The following is a 17,590-nucleotide window of genomic DNA, read 5'->3' as shown; positions in this document are numbered from 1 at the left end:
TTCCCCAAAAGGAAAAAATAAAACATACGTTTTAAGAAATAGTTTAAAAATAGAGTGAATAAGTGAATGTGGAAAATAAGATAATTTGCACAGAGGTATAAACCCTAGAGCCAACTTAGAATCACCTGAAAAGTTAACTCTACCCATGGTGCTGGCCTCACCTTGGGATTCTGATAAAAGGGGCCAGGGTGGACTCTGGCTTCACAACTTTTTTTTTTTTTTCCCCACATTCCCCAGGATTGTCCACGATGCAGAGTAGAAACTACTAAGTCAACACCTTCCCTGCTACAGCAGAGTTCATGTTGCAAAAACAAAATACAACTGAATCCTTTCCGATCTACAACAGCCCATTCCCATGATCGAAAAATACGAATACTGTCAGCTGGGAAATAGGAACAGAACAAACACTTACACAGGGTTCATCATGAGTTAAACGTTATACTACAGATTTCTAATACAGTGACCTTTTTATTCCTCACAGCAGCTCAGTTAAGTTGGCACTTACTTCTGCCTTTCTGCTTCTGCACAAACAGAATTTAGAACACTGCTAACCATTACTCTGAATGCTGCTGTAGCCACTGACTCACTTAATCTTCACAACAGTTCCATGAAGTATGTACAGTTACATCCATTCAATAGATGAGGAAACTAAGACACAGTGAGGTGAAATAACTTGTCCAAGGCTACATACTTAGTGAATGGCAACACTGGGCTTTGCACACAGGTATCCTAGGTTCCAGACTTTATGAAAAAACAAAATCCTAATATGATTTTTGGTCTACAATAGGCAAAAAATAATATACAATGAATTTACTAAAAAGTATCTTTATTTTTCTCTTCTTCAAAGGAGAAAACAAGAGAAGCAGCAGCTAACTTAAGAAAACTGAGGGGCCAGTGCTATGGCGCAGTAGGTTAACACCCTGGCCTGAAGCGCTGGCATCCCATATGGGCGCCAGTTTGAAACCCTGCTGCTCCACTTGCAATCCAGCTCTCTGCTGTGGTCTGGGAAAGTAGTGGAAGATGGTCCAAGTCCTTGGGCCCCTGCATCAATGTGGCAGACCCAGAAAAAACTTCTGGCTCCTGGCTTTGGATTGGCACAGCTCCAGCTGTTGCAGCTAACTGGGGAGTGAACCATCGGATGGAAGACCTCTTTCTCTCTCTCTTTGCCTCTCCTCTCTCTGTGTAACTCTTTTAAATAAAATAAATAAATCTTAAAAAAAACTGAAATTAAGCATAATTTGATCATAGTTCCAAGACAGGTGCCACTGTTAGATCTACCTGGAGCTTTCATGACTTAAAATGGAAAGTCGTAGGGAACAGGTGTTCTGGTACAGTGGAGTAAGCTGCCGCTTGGGGCACTCACATCCCTTAACAAAGTGCCACTTGGACTCCCAGTACCCATATGTCCAATCTACCTTCCTGTTAATGCATGTTGGGAAGGCCCCATCACCCACATGGAAGACTTGGAGTTCCTGGCTTTGGAGGCGTAGTTCTAGCTTTTGCACATATTTGGGGAGTGAACCAGCTGATTAAAGATCTTTCTCTCTCTCTCTCTCTCTCACATACACACACAAACAGATGAAAATAAATAAACATTTTTTAAAAAATGAAAAAACCAATAATTTAAGAGGATGTCATAAATGGGAAAACCAACTCTGTTATCAGACTCGAAGGCCAGACATCAGTTAGAAACCTGATTCCCCTTCCTTGTGCACTCCATGAGGACAAGGAAGACATGTACATTGATCACCAACCACATAAAGTGCTCAGCAAATAGATCTGAGGAAACAGAATCAGACTGCTGTGTGAGATATGAGATGAGGGGCTGGCGCTGTGGCGCAGTGGGTTAACGCCCTGGCCTGAAACGCCAGCATCCCATGTGGGCACCAGTTCAAGACCCGGCTGTTCCACTTCTAATCCAGCTCTCTGCTATGGCCTGGGAAAGCGGTGGTGGATGGCCTGGTTCCTTGGGCCCCTGCACCCACATGGGAGACCTGGAAGAAGCTCCTGGCTCCTGGCTTGGATCAGCACAGCTCCGGCCAAGGTGGCCAGTTGGGGAGTGAACCAGTGGATGGAAGACCTCTCTCTCTCTGCCGCTCTTCTCTCTGTGTGACTCTTTCAAATAAATAAATAAAAATCTTTTTTTTAAAAAAAGATATGACATGAAATCTACTGAAGCAGATTTTCAGTTTTCTCAACTTTTTTTATATTTTATGAGTCATCATATACGATGTTACTTCAAACATTCATAAAACTTGGAATTAAAAGATTACTATTTTAGTGCAAAAATGTGGAAATCCATGCACTGATTTTCATAATATACTTTCTTCATAACCTTTGCACATTAAATACCCATATTTCATATAAAATGTATACAGTATTAGATTATTAACATATATGGCTTGATTAAAACAGTGATCTTTCCACACTTTAACTTGTACATATAAATTTTACTTCAAAACTGAAGTATTATTTATGAAAACAAGCATTTGTATAATCAGCTCCTTAGCTAGGTAAACACATTTCTAGCTCTAGGACAAGCTATCTGGAATCTCTTGAACCTTTTCTGCACTCCTGAGGTGGGGTGGCCATCTTGTCTTAGCTCCAGCTGCATCTAGCATCTGCAGCTAGCATCTGTCTTCTCCGCTTGACTAGTGAAGATCTACCATGAATCTACTCCTTAACCTACAATACAACAGCTGTATTCTGGGTTTCCATTAGACAATATACACATCTCAAACTTTGTCTTGGCCAATATAACAGAATATATTTGAGTGAGAAGTATGTAGCCATGGAGGGCTCTCCGGAGATTATCCTAAATTTTAAAATAAAATCAAGCAAGGTAACCAACCACGATGCAATGGCCATCACCTTATTTTCTCCAATTTGAGTTTCTTTTGTAGATTGCCCCTGTGTGTTGTAGCCCTGTCTTACACTGAGGAATTCAGAAACCATCAGGAGAACCATGCTACTCTGTGTATTATAGAAGTGATGATAAGGATGTGGTGGCATCCCTATCCTGCAGGAAGAGTCCTGTTATGTCTCAGGATCAGATAAGTCATAGATCTCTTTACTGCCAGAAAAACAAGAGCCTGGCATATATCTTAATGGTTTCATCATATTTTATGCACATTTTCTCCATATCTTATCATATTTCCTTTAAACCATACCTTTTTGAGATCCAATAACTAAAGAAGCAAATAGTTTTATTATAAAAGTGAATGAAACTGAAATGGATAATGAAAAGTTCAGATACCACTGCCAAGAACAAAGGATACAGCTTTCAAAATTATAAAGAGTAAACATTTCAAAATCTTAAAAAATTAAGAAATCCATTCATCTGTTACTTCCAAAATAGTATCATTAAATATGTTTCTTTGATTCAATTATTTTGGAAACTTGTACTTTGGTACTATACATGTGCAAGACCTTTCCACGACACAGTAATCCTAAATATAATTTCTTCAGGAAATTAGAACATTTGTGATCAATTAAAGAAGAAGAATATTCAGAGTTTTTAAACTACTGGGAGAGTTATGTTGTCATGAAGCTTATTTCAAATTGCCTGGAAGCATCTTCCAAATGTAACATTATTCACAATTGTTGGAAATCATCATCTTGGAAAGCATTAATTGCCACAATTCAGGTGACAAGGCATCAGCAATGAAAATGAACTGGCTAAGCCTACAAAATATGTAAAAACAAAACTACCCTTCTCTACCACTTGAGAATGCAATTTTATTTTGTACAAAGAAGAAAACACCACAGCAGCAGAGAAATTTCATAAAATTAATGCATGATGCTTTCATCTGTCAAGCAAGATACAGTGGGAAGGGTAGGTATGAGAAGCTTACCGCTTTTAATAAAGTTAAAAAACCAAATTGTGACTGAATCCGACCAAGAAAAGATTTTTGAAAGATTGAATTTTAGATCATAAACCCAGTCTTGTACTTTTCCATAAATGTTAATGTATTTTGAAGCAAAAAAACCATGTTCCTTATGGTGCAAAATGAGTGTTAGAAAAGAAGGAAGTTAAAGACTAAGAGACAGGTTCAACAGTCCCTTAAGAAGGGCAAAGGTTCTTTACCTTAATGAACATACTATGAAGAACCTGTACAGTTAAATTACTTAACGTGCAGCTATAGAGGATAGAAAAGTACTTCTACACATAACTTTTTGTGAAAGAGTGGAACTTACAAGGATGCTTTAGCCTTTAAAGGACCAAGAGTGAACATAAGACATTCTGGTATAAAGCTAACTTCTTAAGGTGTCTAGTAAGACTGTATCAACTCCTGTGAAACAGTTTTTTAAGTCCACAGAGAAATATTGTCCCTAACATGAAACTGATTACTTTGAAACAACATTTAATTTAATTAAATAGAGATACATATTCTTTGGCTCCATTTTATGAAAATTAAAATATTCAGGAAAAATTGTTCTTAAAATGACTGTTAGATGAACTGTAAAACTCCATCAGAGGGAGAGGTCAATGGAATTAAAATTATTTTACTGCTTATATGTAAGTAATCTTGTTAAAAACAAAACTCTCAATTCTTTTAATATACAAACAGAACACAAATACATAATCTAATTTTTAACTGTGAGAATTCTCTTTCTATATACTAAAACTTGAAAAAAGAAGGCATAACTGCATTATGATATATAATTCTAATGGCCGAATTAAAAAATATGAATTCTCAGGGGCCGACACTGTGGTGTAGTTGACTAAGTCTCCACCTGATACATGGGCATCCCATAGGGGCACCAGTTCAAGTCCCAGCTGCTCCTCTTCTGATCCAGCTCTTTGCTAATGGCCTGCAAAAGCACTGGAAGATGGACTAAGTGCTTGGGACCCTGTGCTCTTGTGGGAGATCCGGAAGAAGCTCCTGGCTCCTGGCTTCGAATCAGTCCACTGTGGCCATTTGGGGAGTGAACCAGTGGATCAAAGACCTCTTTCTCTGACCCTCCTTCTGTCTATAACTCTACCTTTCAAATAAATAAATAACACCTTTTAAAAAAGAAAGAAAAATATAAATTACCTTGCAAGTTATAGTATTTAAAATATATATCACATTACCACTGTAAAATTACCTCATTTTCATGAAATTTGTAACAAGTGGATTTATCAGGTTCAAAAGATCAAAACCCTTACACCCACCTGGGCCAGGTAGTCAACTATGTGAGTCTGGTGCGTAATAGGACAGGAAAGAAACTGCCGATCGCCTGTCTCTACTAAAAGCATGGGGGAAAAAAAAAAAACTTAAAATACTCCACGTGCCAAACAATTTAAGAGCCATATGCAGCCTCCTAAACTGCCAGATTGTAGCTCTAGAAGAACAGTAGTCAAGATAAAGCTCAACCAAAAATATGATCTTAGCCCACAGGAGATGCCAAATAAATCCTAGCATTCACAGAATTGACTAGAACAGAAACAGGCACTAGTTAGTAATCTTCACTTAGAAAATCAGAGGTATAAACCCTGAAGTCTGCTCATCATTATCATCTGCCATATGGCCTTGAAAAGCAGATGCTGCCACCCCAGGTGGGGAGGGGAGCACCTCAACTCTCTCCCTAAGGATCGCAGGCACACCAAGAACCAGCCTGTCCCGAGACACACTCGAAAAGAAGTCAGGCCATTCTGGGCCCTTACGGTGATGTAAGCCCACATCTGGTGATCCCTTGAGATAAATATCAGGGTCTCCGTCAGGAGCACATTAGCTGAGTGGGAACCTGATGAAGAGCAGTGCATACCAAAATACATCTGTAATCCACTCATCATTACAGACAGAAGGCAAAGGCAACAGTTGACACAGAAGGGAGACAGCAAGAGCAAGAGCCAGAGCCAGAGAGCGCACAGAAAGCCGGCAGGCAAGTCCTGCTTCCCCAGGCCACCAGGACTCCACGCCGAGGTGGGCCTGAGGCTACACACCATGGCCCCAGAGCCCTGAGGTGCACCAGGAAGCCGGTCCAGCGTCTTGAGGACAAGCCCCTGGGTGTTCCAGTCAGGTGACCACAGACTGGGACACTGCAGACTCCTGAGAAACACAGAAAAAGGGGCCACTGTCTGGCAGCTAATACAGAAATACATACAGTATTTTCATTGTATGCAGATAGAGCACGATCTGTTTGGGCTCCTTCAAATATGCATATTAAGTAACGGCTTGTGAAACAGTATCTCTCACAGAATCTTCTTAAGATCAGTCATTTCCTATGAAGTGCAACAGACTGAAGCAAATATTTGTAATGCAGTTTTTAAACAGACACCATGTCTCATAGTGAGATTTACTAACACTGGATTCCTCCTCTTTCTAAAATACTGCAACATATTGGCTCCTTATTCCTTTCCCAAAAATACCAAACTTGGATTTTCTAACTGAAAAGTTTATTTTTAGTTTGAACCTTTTCAAATAGATGAATCACCCATTACTAATAATTATTAAGTGAAATCTATGAATCCATGTTATGCAAGTAGAATAAAGGACATGATCTCTGCAGCATTAGGACAATAATGTGCATCTAATATTTACTGATATATTTACCATGGGTGAGACAGTACATCAAGGGCTTTTTAGGGATCATTCCACTATTATTTCACTTAATCTTCCCCAACATCAATGAGGCATTCACAGCTACAATCTCCATTGTCAGTGAATCAAACAAGAGTTAAAGAAGTAACTTGCAAAACAACGAAATTAGTAAGTGCCAGAAAGGTGGCTCAAGTCCTTCTGTCTTCTCATCACTCCCACTCCCGCCTGCCCCTCCTTTGTCTTTCCTAATATAATCTTAACTTTTTATCTAATACAGAAAGTAAACTTCAATTTAGCAGTGAAGAAGGATACTACAGTACTCCTATGTTTTATAAAACAATACAACTCATATTTAAGGAATACCATCCAATCTACGCCTGTGTTAACATTCCATGACGGACCTTTCATCTATTCAAACCCCAAATCAAGAACATGCATCACAGACAGTGCTCTCAACTCTGAGAGAAATTCCATAGGAAGCAACTGAAATAAAGTCCTGAAGTCTGTGAAAGGCATAGATGAAGGAAATTTAAAGAAAACTATGTCACAGAGAGTTGTTTTAGAAGCAATATGAAAGTTAGAAATCAACTTCACAGCTTTTTCTATGACCAGACAGGAAATCACACCTCCACTGAGTGTGATGACCAAGGTCAAGCTTTCAGTATGATGTGGACAGTGCCAGATGTGGACACCATTTCTACAACATAAAACCCAAACTAGGAGGTGATGTCTGGGACCTACGTATGTTCCACCTTGGTTTAGCTATTTGCCAATTCACTCATCCCAGTACTAAAATTTTTAGATATAATTTCTTTGTATACACATCTTTACTGATTTTATTAATGGATATGTTTAGTATATTTCTTGGCAATAAAATTTGCCAACATTCCTTTAAATGAGACTTTGAGAATCTGTAATAGGAGTAAATCAATGTTTCCTAAAGAAATTCTATTTAAATAGCTCCTTTAAGACCGAAATTTCCAAACTTAGTGAACTGTAGACAATAGTTGAAGAAAATGTAGGTTATCATTCCTTAAAAGGACTCCTCTAGAAAATATTTTCTGGTGCTATGAAAAAAAATGTTGAAATGATTTGTTTTACACAGATTCTGAAGTCAGCGATCATTAGTGTCAATCTATATCTAAACGCACGTAAAGTTACTGAAATGTTGTGTTTACCACCTTACAACCTCATGTTTCTCATTTTTTTATATCACTGAATAGAAGTATCTAAGATTCCCCTTATTCTGAAGTATACATCTACAATAATTTCACTGTAACCAGATACTTAAATTATAAATTAGATATTAAATAAATTCTTGAGCGTATAGGTATTTTAATCTCGTGGACCATGAATGGTAGACCACTAGGTAAAGACCAGACCTTCCCAAAAGAATTAATGAATAAAGGGACATTTAAACATAATGCTGGTTAAAACTTTCTATGGGATGCTAAGCCAAGAATGTACAAAATAAAATAAATTTTCCCCCTTTATTCTTAATTACAGCAGAGTTTCTTTTTAGCTCATCTATTCACAGTAAATGTGTGCAAAATACCTTCACATTAACAAAATGAGTTTTTTTACATTTAATTTTTTTCTCTTCTCTTACTTTTATACTAAATGAGAAAACCTGTTCAGTTTATTCTAAATTGTCTATCTTTACATCGTAACATTTTGCTTAACTTTTTATTCTAAAAGATAGCTTTGGGTAGCTTTACTTTAAAATACTATTTCATGATCAAAAGCAATTAGCTATGCCATTTTATACTATAAATTTTATACTAATTTATATTTCAAATAACCAATTATCAACAATTTTCACTTTCTAGTAAGTATACACAATGTTGTACTTCAGTACGAACACCACAAAGTTTTTTTAAAAAAGCAAAATTAACTAAAGTGAGGCTTCACTTCTCAAAGAAAAATAAATGGAACTGTGCAAATGAAGTATAATGACTTCACAGGGAACACATTTTTATTTATAAGATGTTTCTTCCATACTACATGGAATGAAAAATGTGAAAAGATAAGCAAGTGAGTTAGGATACCATTTACCCAGGAGTGCAACTGGGTAGCAAAAATAACATTAAACCCCAACCACTTGAAAACCAAATTACACTAAAAACTGCAATACACTATTGAATGTTAAATCAAATTTTAGTAAGGTTATCTTTTAGGAAATCTATTTTAAATTAAATTCTATTTCATTTCAAAACCAATTTCCAAAGGAAAAATATCCCAGGGTATTTCATAAAGCTAATTACTAGAATAAAATAACAGCTCACAAGTCAAGATTATTTAAATAATGGTTGCTGTTCAGAAAACAGCCCCAGGGTGGATATGAACAAGTTCTATGTAAACAGTCAAAATATTAACCCATGAATTAGCACCTCCAGAACACCTGTGTTTTTCCAGACAACTCATTCATTTTAGAGACCCAACAAATTATCAAATAAAGCCATCAAAACTGTGAATAAATCTATCAAAAGTGATATATTATTAGCTAACTTTTTTATGATTCTGAAACGTATACTACATTTCCACTTGAAAATCTTCAAAGAAACTTCAGCTTTTAATTACATGGGGAAAAAAAGAGATGCCATTACGTATCTAATAAAAAAAAAAAAAAAAAAAGAAGAGTGCATAACACCAAATGCTAAAAGCCACAGCTAAAGGTAATAAAACTCGTCCCATTAGAGATAGGAAATGGGTACAAGTGCTTGTACCAGAAAAATCAAATGAAAGAAGAAACAGTATCTTCTAGAGATGTGACCCTGTACATAGGCAGCAGGTTAAAGAACCAAGCTTGATAAGGCCTTCCTCAGGCCTGAGACCTGGGAAGGAAACCATCTCCCACATGCACTCTCATCTCCGTAAAAGACTACAAATCTCATTTCCAAGCAAACACGAAGAGATACAATGAACAGAAATCAACGCTCCAGATAGGGGCACGCACCTGTAGCAGACGGACACTTCCGTCACAGCCCCAGCCTTACCTCGTAAGACCAGACACACTGCGTCCCACCGAAGCGGCGCACACATCTGCCTACTTCCACGTCCTCGTGAGTCGTGTACATCTCCCGGAGGCATTCCCCGATGTGTGGCGCCATCCTCCGCAGCACTTCGCGGCTGAAGATCATGCCCGGGCCTCCCATACAGAAGTTCTCCCCCGGCTCCAGCCCCAGCTTTCCCAGCTCTGCGAGGCTGCCCAGGCCGGTCTGCCCCAGGTACAGAGGCTTGCTGCTGTTGAGCGATCTGAGAAACTCTTCTAACTTATCACCTGCAAAGAGAAGGCCATGGTGAGCACCCTGCTCATTTCAGTCACTCACAAAGAACGGGGTAAAGCACAGAACGTGCAGCACTGTGCTCAGACGCCTCTTTAAGTCTCGAACAACCGAAAATATTAATTTCTAAAATATTAACTTATAGTTATTAAGTAAGCCATAATGAAATGTTATCAACTTCACATCAAGGGCACTGCAAAACCTTAAGTCTAACAATCATCAGGTTTTGAGAAAAGGTGAAAAATAATGGTAAAGAACAATGAAAAGTCTCAGTACATTTGCAGTAAGAAAACATTCTCAGAATATAAAATAACATCCAACATTTATATTTAGCACTGTTTGGGGCAGACCATTGATAATCCAGTAATTTTTTTTTCCTGACAACTAACTTAATGTTCAATGTTTCACTGTTAACTTGCATCACACAGAAGCCATAGAGTTGGGGCGGGTGTCGGAATCAAACTGTGTTGAAATTTAACTTAGGTAGGCATCTTTTAGGAAAAAAAAAGTCATTTGTTAAGAATTCAATCATGTAATTGGTCTCACTTCTAGTTGGAATGTTCATCAGGACAAACAATTGAAAGCACTCTGAAAGCATTTGGCATTGCACACGCAGAGTCACCTTCATACCCCTGGAGCAGAGCGGCTCGGCTCAAGCCCCGACCTCAAGGTGTTCCAGCTACGATGGAGCTCTACATACGCAACATATCCCACTCTTAATAGAAATGGAAACGCCATCAATGTTCTGAAGGGCACTTTTTCCAGAGGACTGAACCACACACCTATGCATTCTAGAAGTTCTGTGCAAAGTGTGGCAAACCTTAGCAAGGAAGGAAGGCCCTGGCGTGTGTGTGTCTGTTTTACGTTGCTGTTGTTTTTATGAGTCATGGCAGACGAGGTAGTGGTAGCTCTTTTCTTTGAACCAATTCTAAACAGCCTGTACCAGAAGAGACCGTTTCTTATTTTTTTATCCAATTATCAGTGTGTCCTATTCCTTAACAGCCTCCAGCGGCTTCCCTCCTCCCAATCCAAACTCAAGGAACCCCCAGTCTCTCGGGCTGCCAAACCGGGCAGTTAGGGGGCTTCATCTGTTGTTCCTTTCACTGTGTGGAAGCACGGAGGGGGGCCACAAGTGAGAGTCACAAGGTGAGGCAGGGCTGCGCGCCTTGGCCCGGGAAGCCAGCGCCCGCGGAAAGGAGAGCAAGCTCCCCGGGTGCAGCCGCGCTACGCCCCGCAGTCCCTCGCAGCGCCTGCAGCTGCCTGCACTGGAAACACTGACTGCCAGGCGGGCTCAGGAACTCGGATGCGCTGAGTTCAGAACTTCTCCGGCCAGAGCCGCCCACATTCAGGCAAAGGGACCGCCCTTCTCTCAAAACCGAAGAGAAAGTTTCTGGTGCCGTGGCTGCCTGCGGTTCTGGGAAGGACCTCAAGCGTTCTCTCGTCGCCACTGCCACCAAGACGCACGGGCACCGACCCAAACTCAGAATGCTCCTACGGCTCAGGGCTCCCAGCTCCCCGAGCCTTTGCCCTGCGTCCCCACCATCAACACCTGACAAAAAGCGCATCCCTTTGGGACTGGAGTGGGGGGGGGGGGGATGAGGTGCTGTGGCTGCACCCTGCGGGCCGCCAGGAGCTGCGGTGCGGCTCGGTCCAAGGCCACCCGGCAAGTGCGCAAGGCAAGGACGCGGACGGGGCAGGGTCCCAGGCTGCCAAGACGATCCCCCAATCTCAAAGGTCCCAAAAAGGCGCTAGATCCGGCTCGAGGAGCAGGAGTCGGAAACCAAGAACACCGGATCTCCGGAGAGACGCCCGGCCAGCATCCTCCGGCTTCCCTTCCTCCACCGTCGGCGGACACGCCCCCCAAGGACCCATCTGGGAAACTCTGGCCACCGGGTGCTGTCAGAGCAGGGCGGACTGCAAAGGGCCTCTGGGACAAGTCCCGGGTCCCGTCCCTCCCCTCTCGAACAGGGTCAAGAGTAGGGGCAGGCGCTGGGCAGACAGCACGGCAGGAAGGAGGCAGGTAGATAAAGCCAGGCAGGTGTGCAAGGGGCCAGGATGCTGGAGATGAGGAGCCGGCTGGCTGGGAACGGTCGGCGAGGGGTGGGGTGGGGCGAGCCGGGTGCTGCGGGAGCCCCGAGCCCGCACCCGCAGAGAAGCGGGGCAGGGGCAGGGGCAGGGGCCGGCAGGGGCCGAGAAAGGGAGTAGGGGAAGCGGGCAAGCGGGCCCGCGGCGCTGGGAGGTCACCTTTGATGTAGACATCGTCGTCGGCGCGCATGAACCACTCGTACTTGTCCAGGTAGTGGTCGTGCATGTACTTGATCATCATGAAGGACTTTTTCTGAGGCGGGTAGGAGTCGTCCACCCCCGGCAGTGCGATGACGGGCAGGGGCGGCGGGGGCTGGCCGAGCCCGGCGTTGGGGGGCTGCTGGCTGGAAAAGAACTCCACGCGGCCAGGGATGAAGCGCGCCCAGGTCCGCTGCGCCGCCAGCGCGCGGCTGCCCAGGTACTTCTGCGCGGTCATCACCCCCACGTACAGGAAGTCCCGGGGTCGGGCGCTCGGGGCGGTGGCGCCCCCGTCCCCGCTGCCGTTGTGGCTGCGGCCGCGCCGCCCAGCCGCGCCCCCGTCCTCTTCCTCCGGCTCCCCCTCGGCCGCCGGGGCTCCGGGGAGCCCCGTCGCGCCCTCGGGCTCGCGTCCTCGCCGCCGCTGCTGCTGCAGCGGAGGTGGCCGTTGCCAGGGGCTGCTCCGAAAACTGGTAACTCCGGGCGCTGCCTCGGGTGGCTGCGGGCCCTGGAGCTCCTGGCGCGCGGGGGGCGGCGACGGCTCCAGCCGCGGCTGGGACTGGGGCTGGGGGAGCGGCTGCTGCGCGCCGGCGCCGGGGCCAGCGACCAAGCGGCCGTAGTAGGAGCAGAGGCTGGAGCCGCGTCTCTTCCTCTCGCTCAGCTCGGCCACCCTCGGAGCGATGAGCCAGGACGCGGCGGTGAAACCCAGCACCAGCCCCAGCGCCACGCTCATCCACGGGCGGCGGGAGCGCACGGCCATCGCGACGGCCCCGGAGGCAGCGCGGGGTCCCCCGGCTCGCACCCGCCCCTCCTCCGCCTTCGCGCCCCCAGCCCCGGCCGAAGCCCGCCGCCGAGACGCCGCTGCCGGCTTGGGAGAGACGCCTCGTCTGCCGCGGGCTGCCGGTGCCGGCCGGGCTCCGCGCTGGGGTCGGGAGTGAAACTTCTCCCGGCGGCGGCAGTGGCGGCGGCGGCGGCGAGCGGAGCTGCAGGAGGAGGAGCGGCGGCGGCGGCGGCGGCAACGCGTCCGTTCCTCGGCTGCCACCCTGTCACTGGCGCGGCTGGGCCCTCCCTCCTCCGCGAGCGCCCGCCCTCGCTCCTCGCTCCCCGCCTCCCGCTCCCGCTCCCCCCCGCCGCCGCCGCCGCCGCCGCCGCCTCGGGACCGGCCCGGAGGAGGAGCCGCGAGCGGCGACGCCGCCCGCCGGGAAGCGCGGGTCGCGGTGCTTCCCCCGTCTCCGCCCTCGCACGCCCGCGGCTCGCGCCTCGGTCAAGAGCCGGCCTCCTCTCCGGAAGGAAACGATCCTGTCGGGCCGCCCCCGGCTTCCAACGCCGACGCCCCCTCGTCCCTCCTCCCGCGGGCCTGGCCCTCCGTCCCATTTCCCGTCCCGTCCCGCCCCTCCGGCCGGCCTCGCGGACCGCGCGCGGCGCGGGGCTCCGCTGACCTCACCGGCGGCGCGCGGGTCCGCAAGCCCCCGACAGACCGCGCGCCCTCCCTCAGGGCGGCGGCCCGCGGCCCGGCCCGGGGCGTCCCGGCGTGAACCCTGCCCCGCGCCGCCCCGCCCGGGGCCCGCCCGTGCGCCGCGCTCGGCGCTCTCTCGCCCTCCTCAGGCTGCGCTCGCCGCCGCTCCGCGCCTCCCCTCCCCGCGCCCCGTCCCGCGCGCGCGGCTGAGGCGGCCGTCGGTCCCGCCCCGCGCCTCCGGGGGCCCGACCTCCACCTGCCCTCCCCGCCGCAGGGGGACACGGAGCCCCCCGCGGTCGCCTGGTGTCTCTCAGAGGGACCGGAGACCCCTGCCCTGAAAGGCTGCGGGAGTTGGCGGTGAGTGGGGCTCCAGCCCCCGAGAACCCCGTGTTCGCCACCTGTGGAGCTGCGAGGCGTGGGGAGGCCGGGGCTGCCGCGGCGGCCGCGGCCTCCACGTGAGAACCAGGAGTGGGTGGGGGCAAGCGCAGAGGGGCCCACGACCCGGAAAAACCCGAACTGGGGACGCTCTCAGCCAAGTAAAGAAGGGACCTCCAAGAGAAAATAACACGGAAGCCAGTTTCCGATTGCCCCGTAACGTTGTCTGAGGCAACCACGCGAAACGCTGTCCCTCTCCGGCGACGGAGTGGCCCAGCCATCCTGAGTTACCTTCTGGAGACATGGCCTCAAGACGTGTGTGACGTCTGGAAGGAGGGGACGTGGAGACATTCCTCTCTAAAGGTTGCGCCTCTAACTATAGCCTGGGTGCCCTTGGCCATCCCACCCCGTCCCTCTTCAAAGGTCGCTCTCTGGTTTATGCATCAGGCCCGAAGGGACGGTGTTGAATGGCGCTAGACATCATGGCTCGGTCCAGCAAGGTGCTGGCAGCCCCTCTGGAACAGTCGGAGGAGTGGTTCTTTCCACACGCTCGCTGGCTGTGCATGGACACGTCTCCTGCGGAGGGTGCCTCTGCAGGGCGTGGCGCTCCCTTCCCCTGTCTGGGTCTTGCCCAGAGACAGTTGGGAATAAAGATTATTGCACTCTCTCAAAGCTCAGTTTTTGAATACAAAGGCCTACAAATGGGCCCCTTCTGATTTAAAAATATATCTTCCCAAGGACATCTTGAGCTTTCTAGAATGGTGCTGTAAAACGGAACTTTCTTCGTAATGAAAATAGCCATTGTCTGTGCTCTCATAAGGCAGCCACTAACCACATGTGGTTATTGGGCCCTTGAAATGTGGCTAGTGTTATTGAGGAAATGAATTTTCAGTGTTATTTCATTTTAGTTTTTTTTTTAATTTAAATAACCCCCTGTACCAAGGAGTTATCACGTTTAACAGAACTTTTCCAGAAGATTTCACACTATGAATGATCCACAGCTCAGGACAACTAGTCCTTCTGCACACCCACATACTCACTCCCCCTACAGTGTTCAGCTGAGTTTCATTCAGTTGATCTGCAAAATTATTAATTCTTGTTGGACACCAATAACCCCCTCATCAACTATTTAGATTACTCGGGGGCCATGTTAACTTCATTTATTTGACAAAAATTTGTATTAAAAGATTAAACAGTAGAAAAGGTGAATGGCTTTCCATCTTGAAGTGGATAGTACAGTGGAGAAGATAGTAAACACCACACTACAAAATGGAAGAGCGTGGTGATGAAAGGTATGAAAATGAAAGGCAGAGAAATCTGAGCGTATTCACAAGAGCATGTAGTTTAGTCTGCGAATCAGGAAGGGTAGTAGGGGAGATTGAGATAAAGTGAAAAGAAGTAATGTTCAATACTAGCTAATTGACCTTGGACAAATTATTTTAATTCTTTGAGCTTCAGATAGTCCATCTGTAAATACCTTCTGTGAGCAATTGTTAAGATACTATTTGCGTACCATCTAGTTCATTATAAACACTTGGGAAATGTTAGTTCTTGGTTTCCAGTCCTTCATGATCAACTCTCATGGCTATCATTTTTATGCACAGTATACTTTCATTTATTTAATTTTATTTACTTTCATTATTAACTTTATTTTCATTTATTTAACAGCTATTTATTTAAGCATCTTCTATAATCTGGGCACTAGTCAAGAATCAGCAGTAAATAAAACAGATAAAGCTTCTGATTTGGGCTCATATTCTACAGAGAGCTTATACATACACAGAAATGTGTGTGTGTGTGTGTGTGTGTTTCTATAATAAATACACAGCTTGTTGGGTAACAAGTGTTTTGAAAAAATAGAGGCAGTTGAAGTATGCATATTTTAAGTGAGGCCATATTTAATGAGTTGATCAGAAGAATTCTGATAATTTTAGCTGAGAACAGAAAAATGTGAGTAAGCTAACCATGAGAGTAACCAAAGGAAGACTTTTCAGTAAGAGGGCATAGTCTGTACAAAGTCTCTGAGATGGGCGTGTCCTACTGAGTAACAGCAGAGGCTGATAGAGTTTGGAAATGGGGAGCTGTGGTCCCTTAGAACACAACTGCAAGACGTGTCATTTAATTTTTTTTCTAGTAGGCATACTTTAGATACTAGCAGGTGAAATTCATTTTATTTAAAAAATTTTTTTAAATGTTTTATTTATTTGAGAAGTAGAGTTACAGACAGTGATAGGGAGAGACAGAGAAAGTTCTTCCATCCTCGGTTCACTCCCCAAATAGCCACAATAGCTGGAGCTGCGCTGATCCAAAGCCAGGAACCAGGAGTTTCCTCCCGGTGCAGGGGCCCAAAGCAGAGAGCTGAATCAGAAGAGGAGCAGCCAGGCCTGTAGGCAGAGGATTAACCTACTGAGCCACATCATTGGCCCCACAAATTAATTTTAATCATACACTTTACTAAATATATTCAAAGCATCACTTCAAACACATTAGCAATATAAAAATTGTAGTGAGATATTTTCCATTGTTTTTATTGGTGCTATTTGTTTTCAAAACCATGTGTAAGTTACACTTACGGTGCATCTCAGTTCAGACCAGCCACATTTCAGATGTTCAGTGCACATGCGTGTCCACCATAATGGACAGTGAATATTTAGAGCATTGCAGGCATTTGTGAGGGGTTTGGCTTTTGCACTAAATGACAAAGGTATTTCCTAGAGTGATGATGCAATTTTGATCCAGCATTTGTACATGGACCACTGTAACTCCTACTGGGAGAAAAAACTACAGGGTCACAAGGGTAGAATTAGGGGACGCTTTTAAAACATTATTGAAGTAACCTTACTCACCTTGGAGTAAATTTTTTTTTGTTCCACCCATAGTTTTTGTACCTGTTTATCATTTGTACTAAGTAAAAGCATTGGGAAGTCTTTTATACGAATTTAATTTTGTATTTATTGATAATTCTTTAGTTATTTATTTGATATTTCCCAAAGTCGGTGAAATAATTTTCTCACATTAAGTTTAATTTTGGAGATACATGACTTTTACGATACACAATTTTCTGAGAAGTCTCTTACCCAGGATGAAGTTTCACATTTAAAAATAAATAATGACTTCTAGGAAAAATTAAAGAAAAAACGTTTGGTTAAGAGGGGTGCTGAACCCGCATGGGAGACCAGGAGGAAGCACCTGGCTCCTGGCTTCGGCTCGGCGTAGCTCCGGCCGTAGCTGTCATCTGGAGGGTGAACCAACGAAAGGAAGACCTTTCTCTCTGTCTCTCTCTCTCTCACTGTATAACTCTGTCAAATAAATTTTTAAAAAAGAGGGGTGCTGAGAAATTTGTATGGAAATTCTTAATTGTTGAGGCAGTGTATATTGCTTATCGACATACATCAAGATCTGTATACTAAGTCTGAAGAGGACACACAAATGTCACTATTCTAATATCTCTGGCTTATAATGTCTCATATAATTGCTTTTCTTAGAAAATGTGTTGATAAGTATACTTGTGAGCCACCTTTTAAAAATTTATATGAAATACTTTGACAGAAGATTGCAAGAAAAGCAAAACCAAAAGCCTAAAATTGCTTGTTTACAGAGAAAATTTTAAAACTGATTCTCTGCCCTCTCTAAATCCTTTAACAGTTCTAGCTTGTCCATATTTAACT

General features: G+C 45.0%; 1 protein-coding gene and 1 long non-coding RNA gene across 6 annotated transcripts in view; one reads left to right on the top strand and one right to left on the bottom strand.

The window, feature by feature from the left end:
* CHSY3 (chondroitin sulfate synthase 3) overlaps positions 1 to 12,984 on the bottom strand; it is a 275,387-nt gene extending 262,403 nt beyond the window's left edge. Inside the window, exons 1-2 of the mRNA XM_002710189.6 lie at positions 12,056 to 12,984; positions 9,524 to 9,807 (exon numbers count right to left, since the gene is read on the bottom strand). Of these exons, the coding sequence (XP_002710235.2) occupies positions 9,524 to 9,807; positions 12,056 to 12,851 (1,080 nt within the window). The 5' untranslated portion in view covers positions 12,852 to 12,984. The remainder of the gene's footprint in view (positions 1 to 9,523; positions 9,808 to 12,055) is intronic.
* Positions 12,985 to 14,150: 1,166 nt separating this feature from the next.
* LOC149126045 (uncharacterized) overlaps positions 14,151 to 17,590 on the top strand; it is a 295,022-nt gene continuing 291,582 nt past the window's right edge. For 3 of the 5 annotated variants that reach the window (XR_016236057.1, XR_016236056.1, XR_016236055.1), the window contains exon 1: positions 15,095 to 15,214. This is a non-coding gene — a long non-coding RNA (uncharacterized LOC149126045). Of the gene's footprint in view, positions 14,286 to 15,094; positions 15,215 to 17,590 lie in introns of those variants that run through there. The other 2 variants (XR_016236059.1, XR_016236058.1) reach the window with 1 other exon arrangement.

This window comes from Oryctolagus cuniculus, chromosome 6 (genome assembly GCF_051225735.1).
Source record: "Oryctolagus cuniculus isolate XC-2025 breed Fujian yellow rabbit chromosome 6, ASM5122573v1, whole genome shotgun sequence".
Lineage (NCBI taxonomy): Eukaryota > Metazoa > Chordata > Mammalia > Lagomorpha > Leporidae > Oryctolagus > Oryctolagus cuniculus.
Note: the sequence above shows the minus strand (reverse complement) of the source record. Positions and strands in the feature narration are given on the sequence as shown.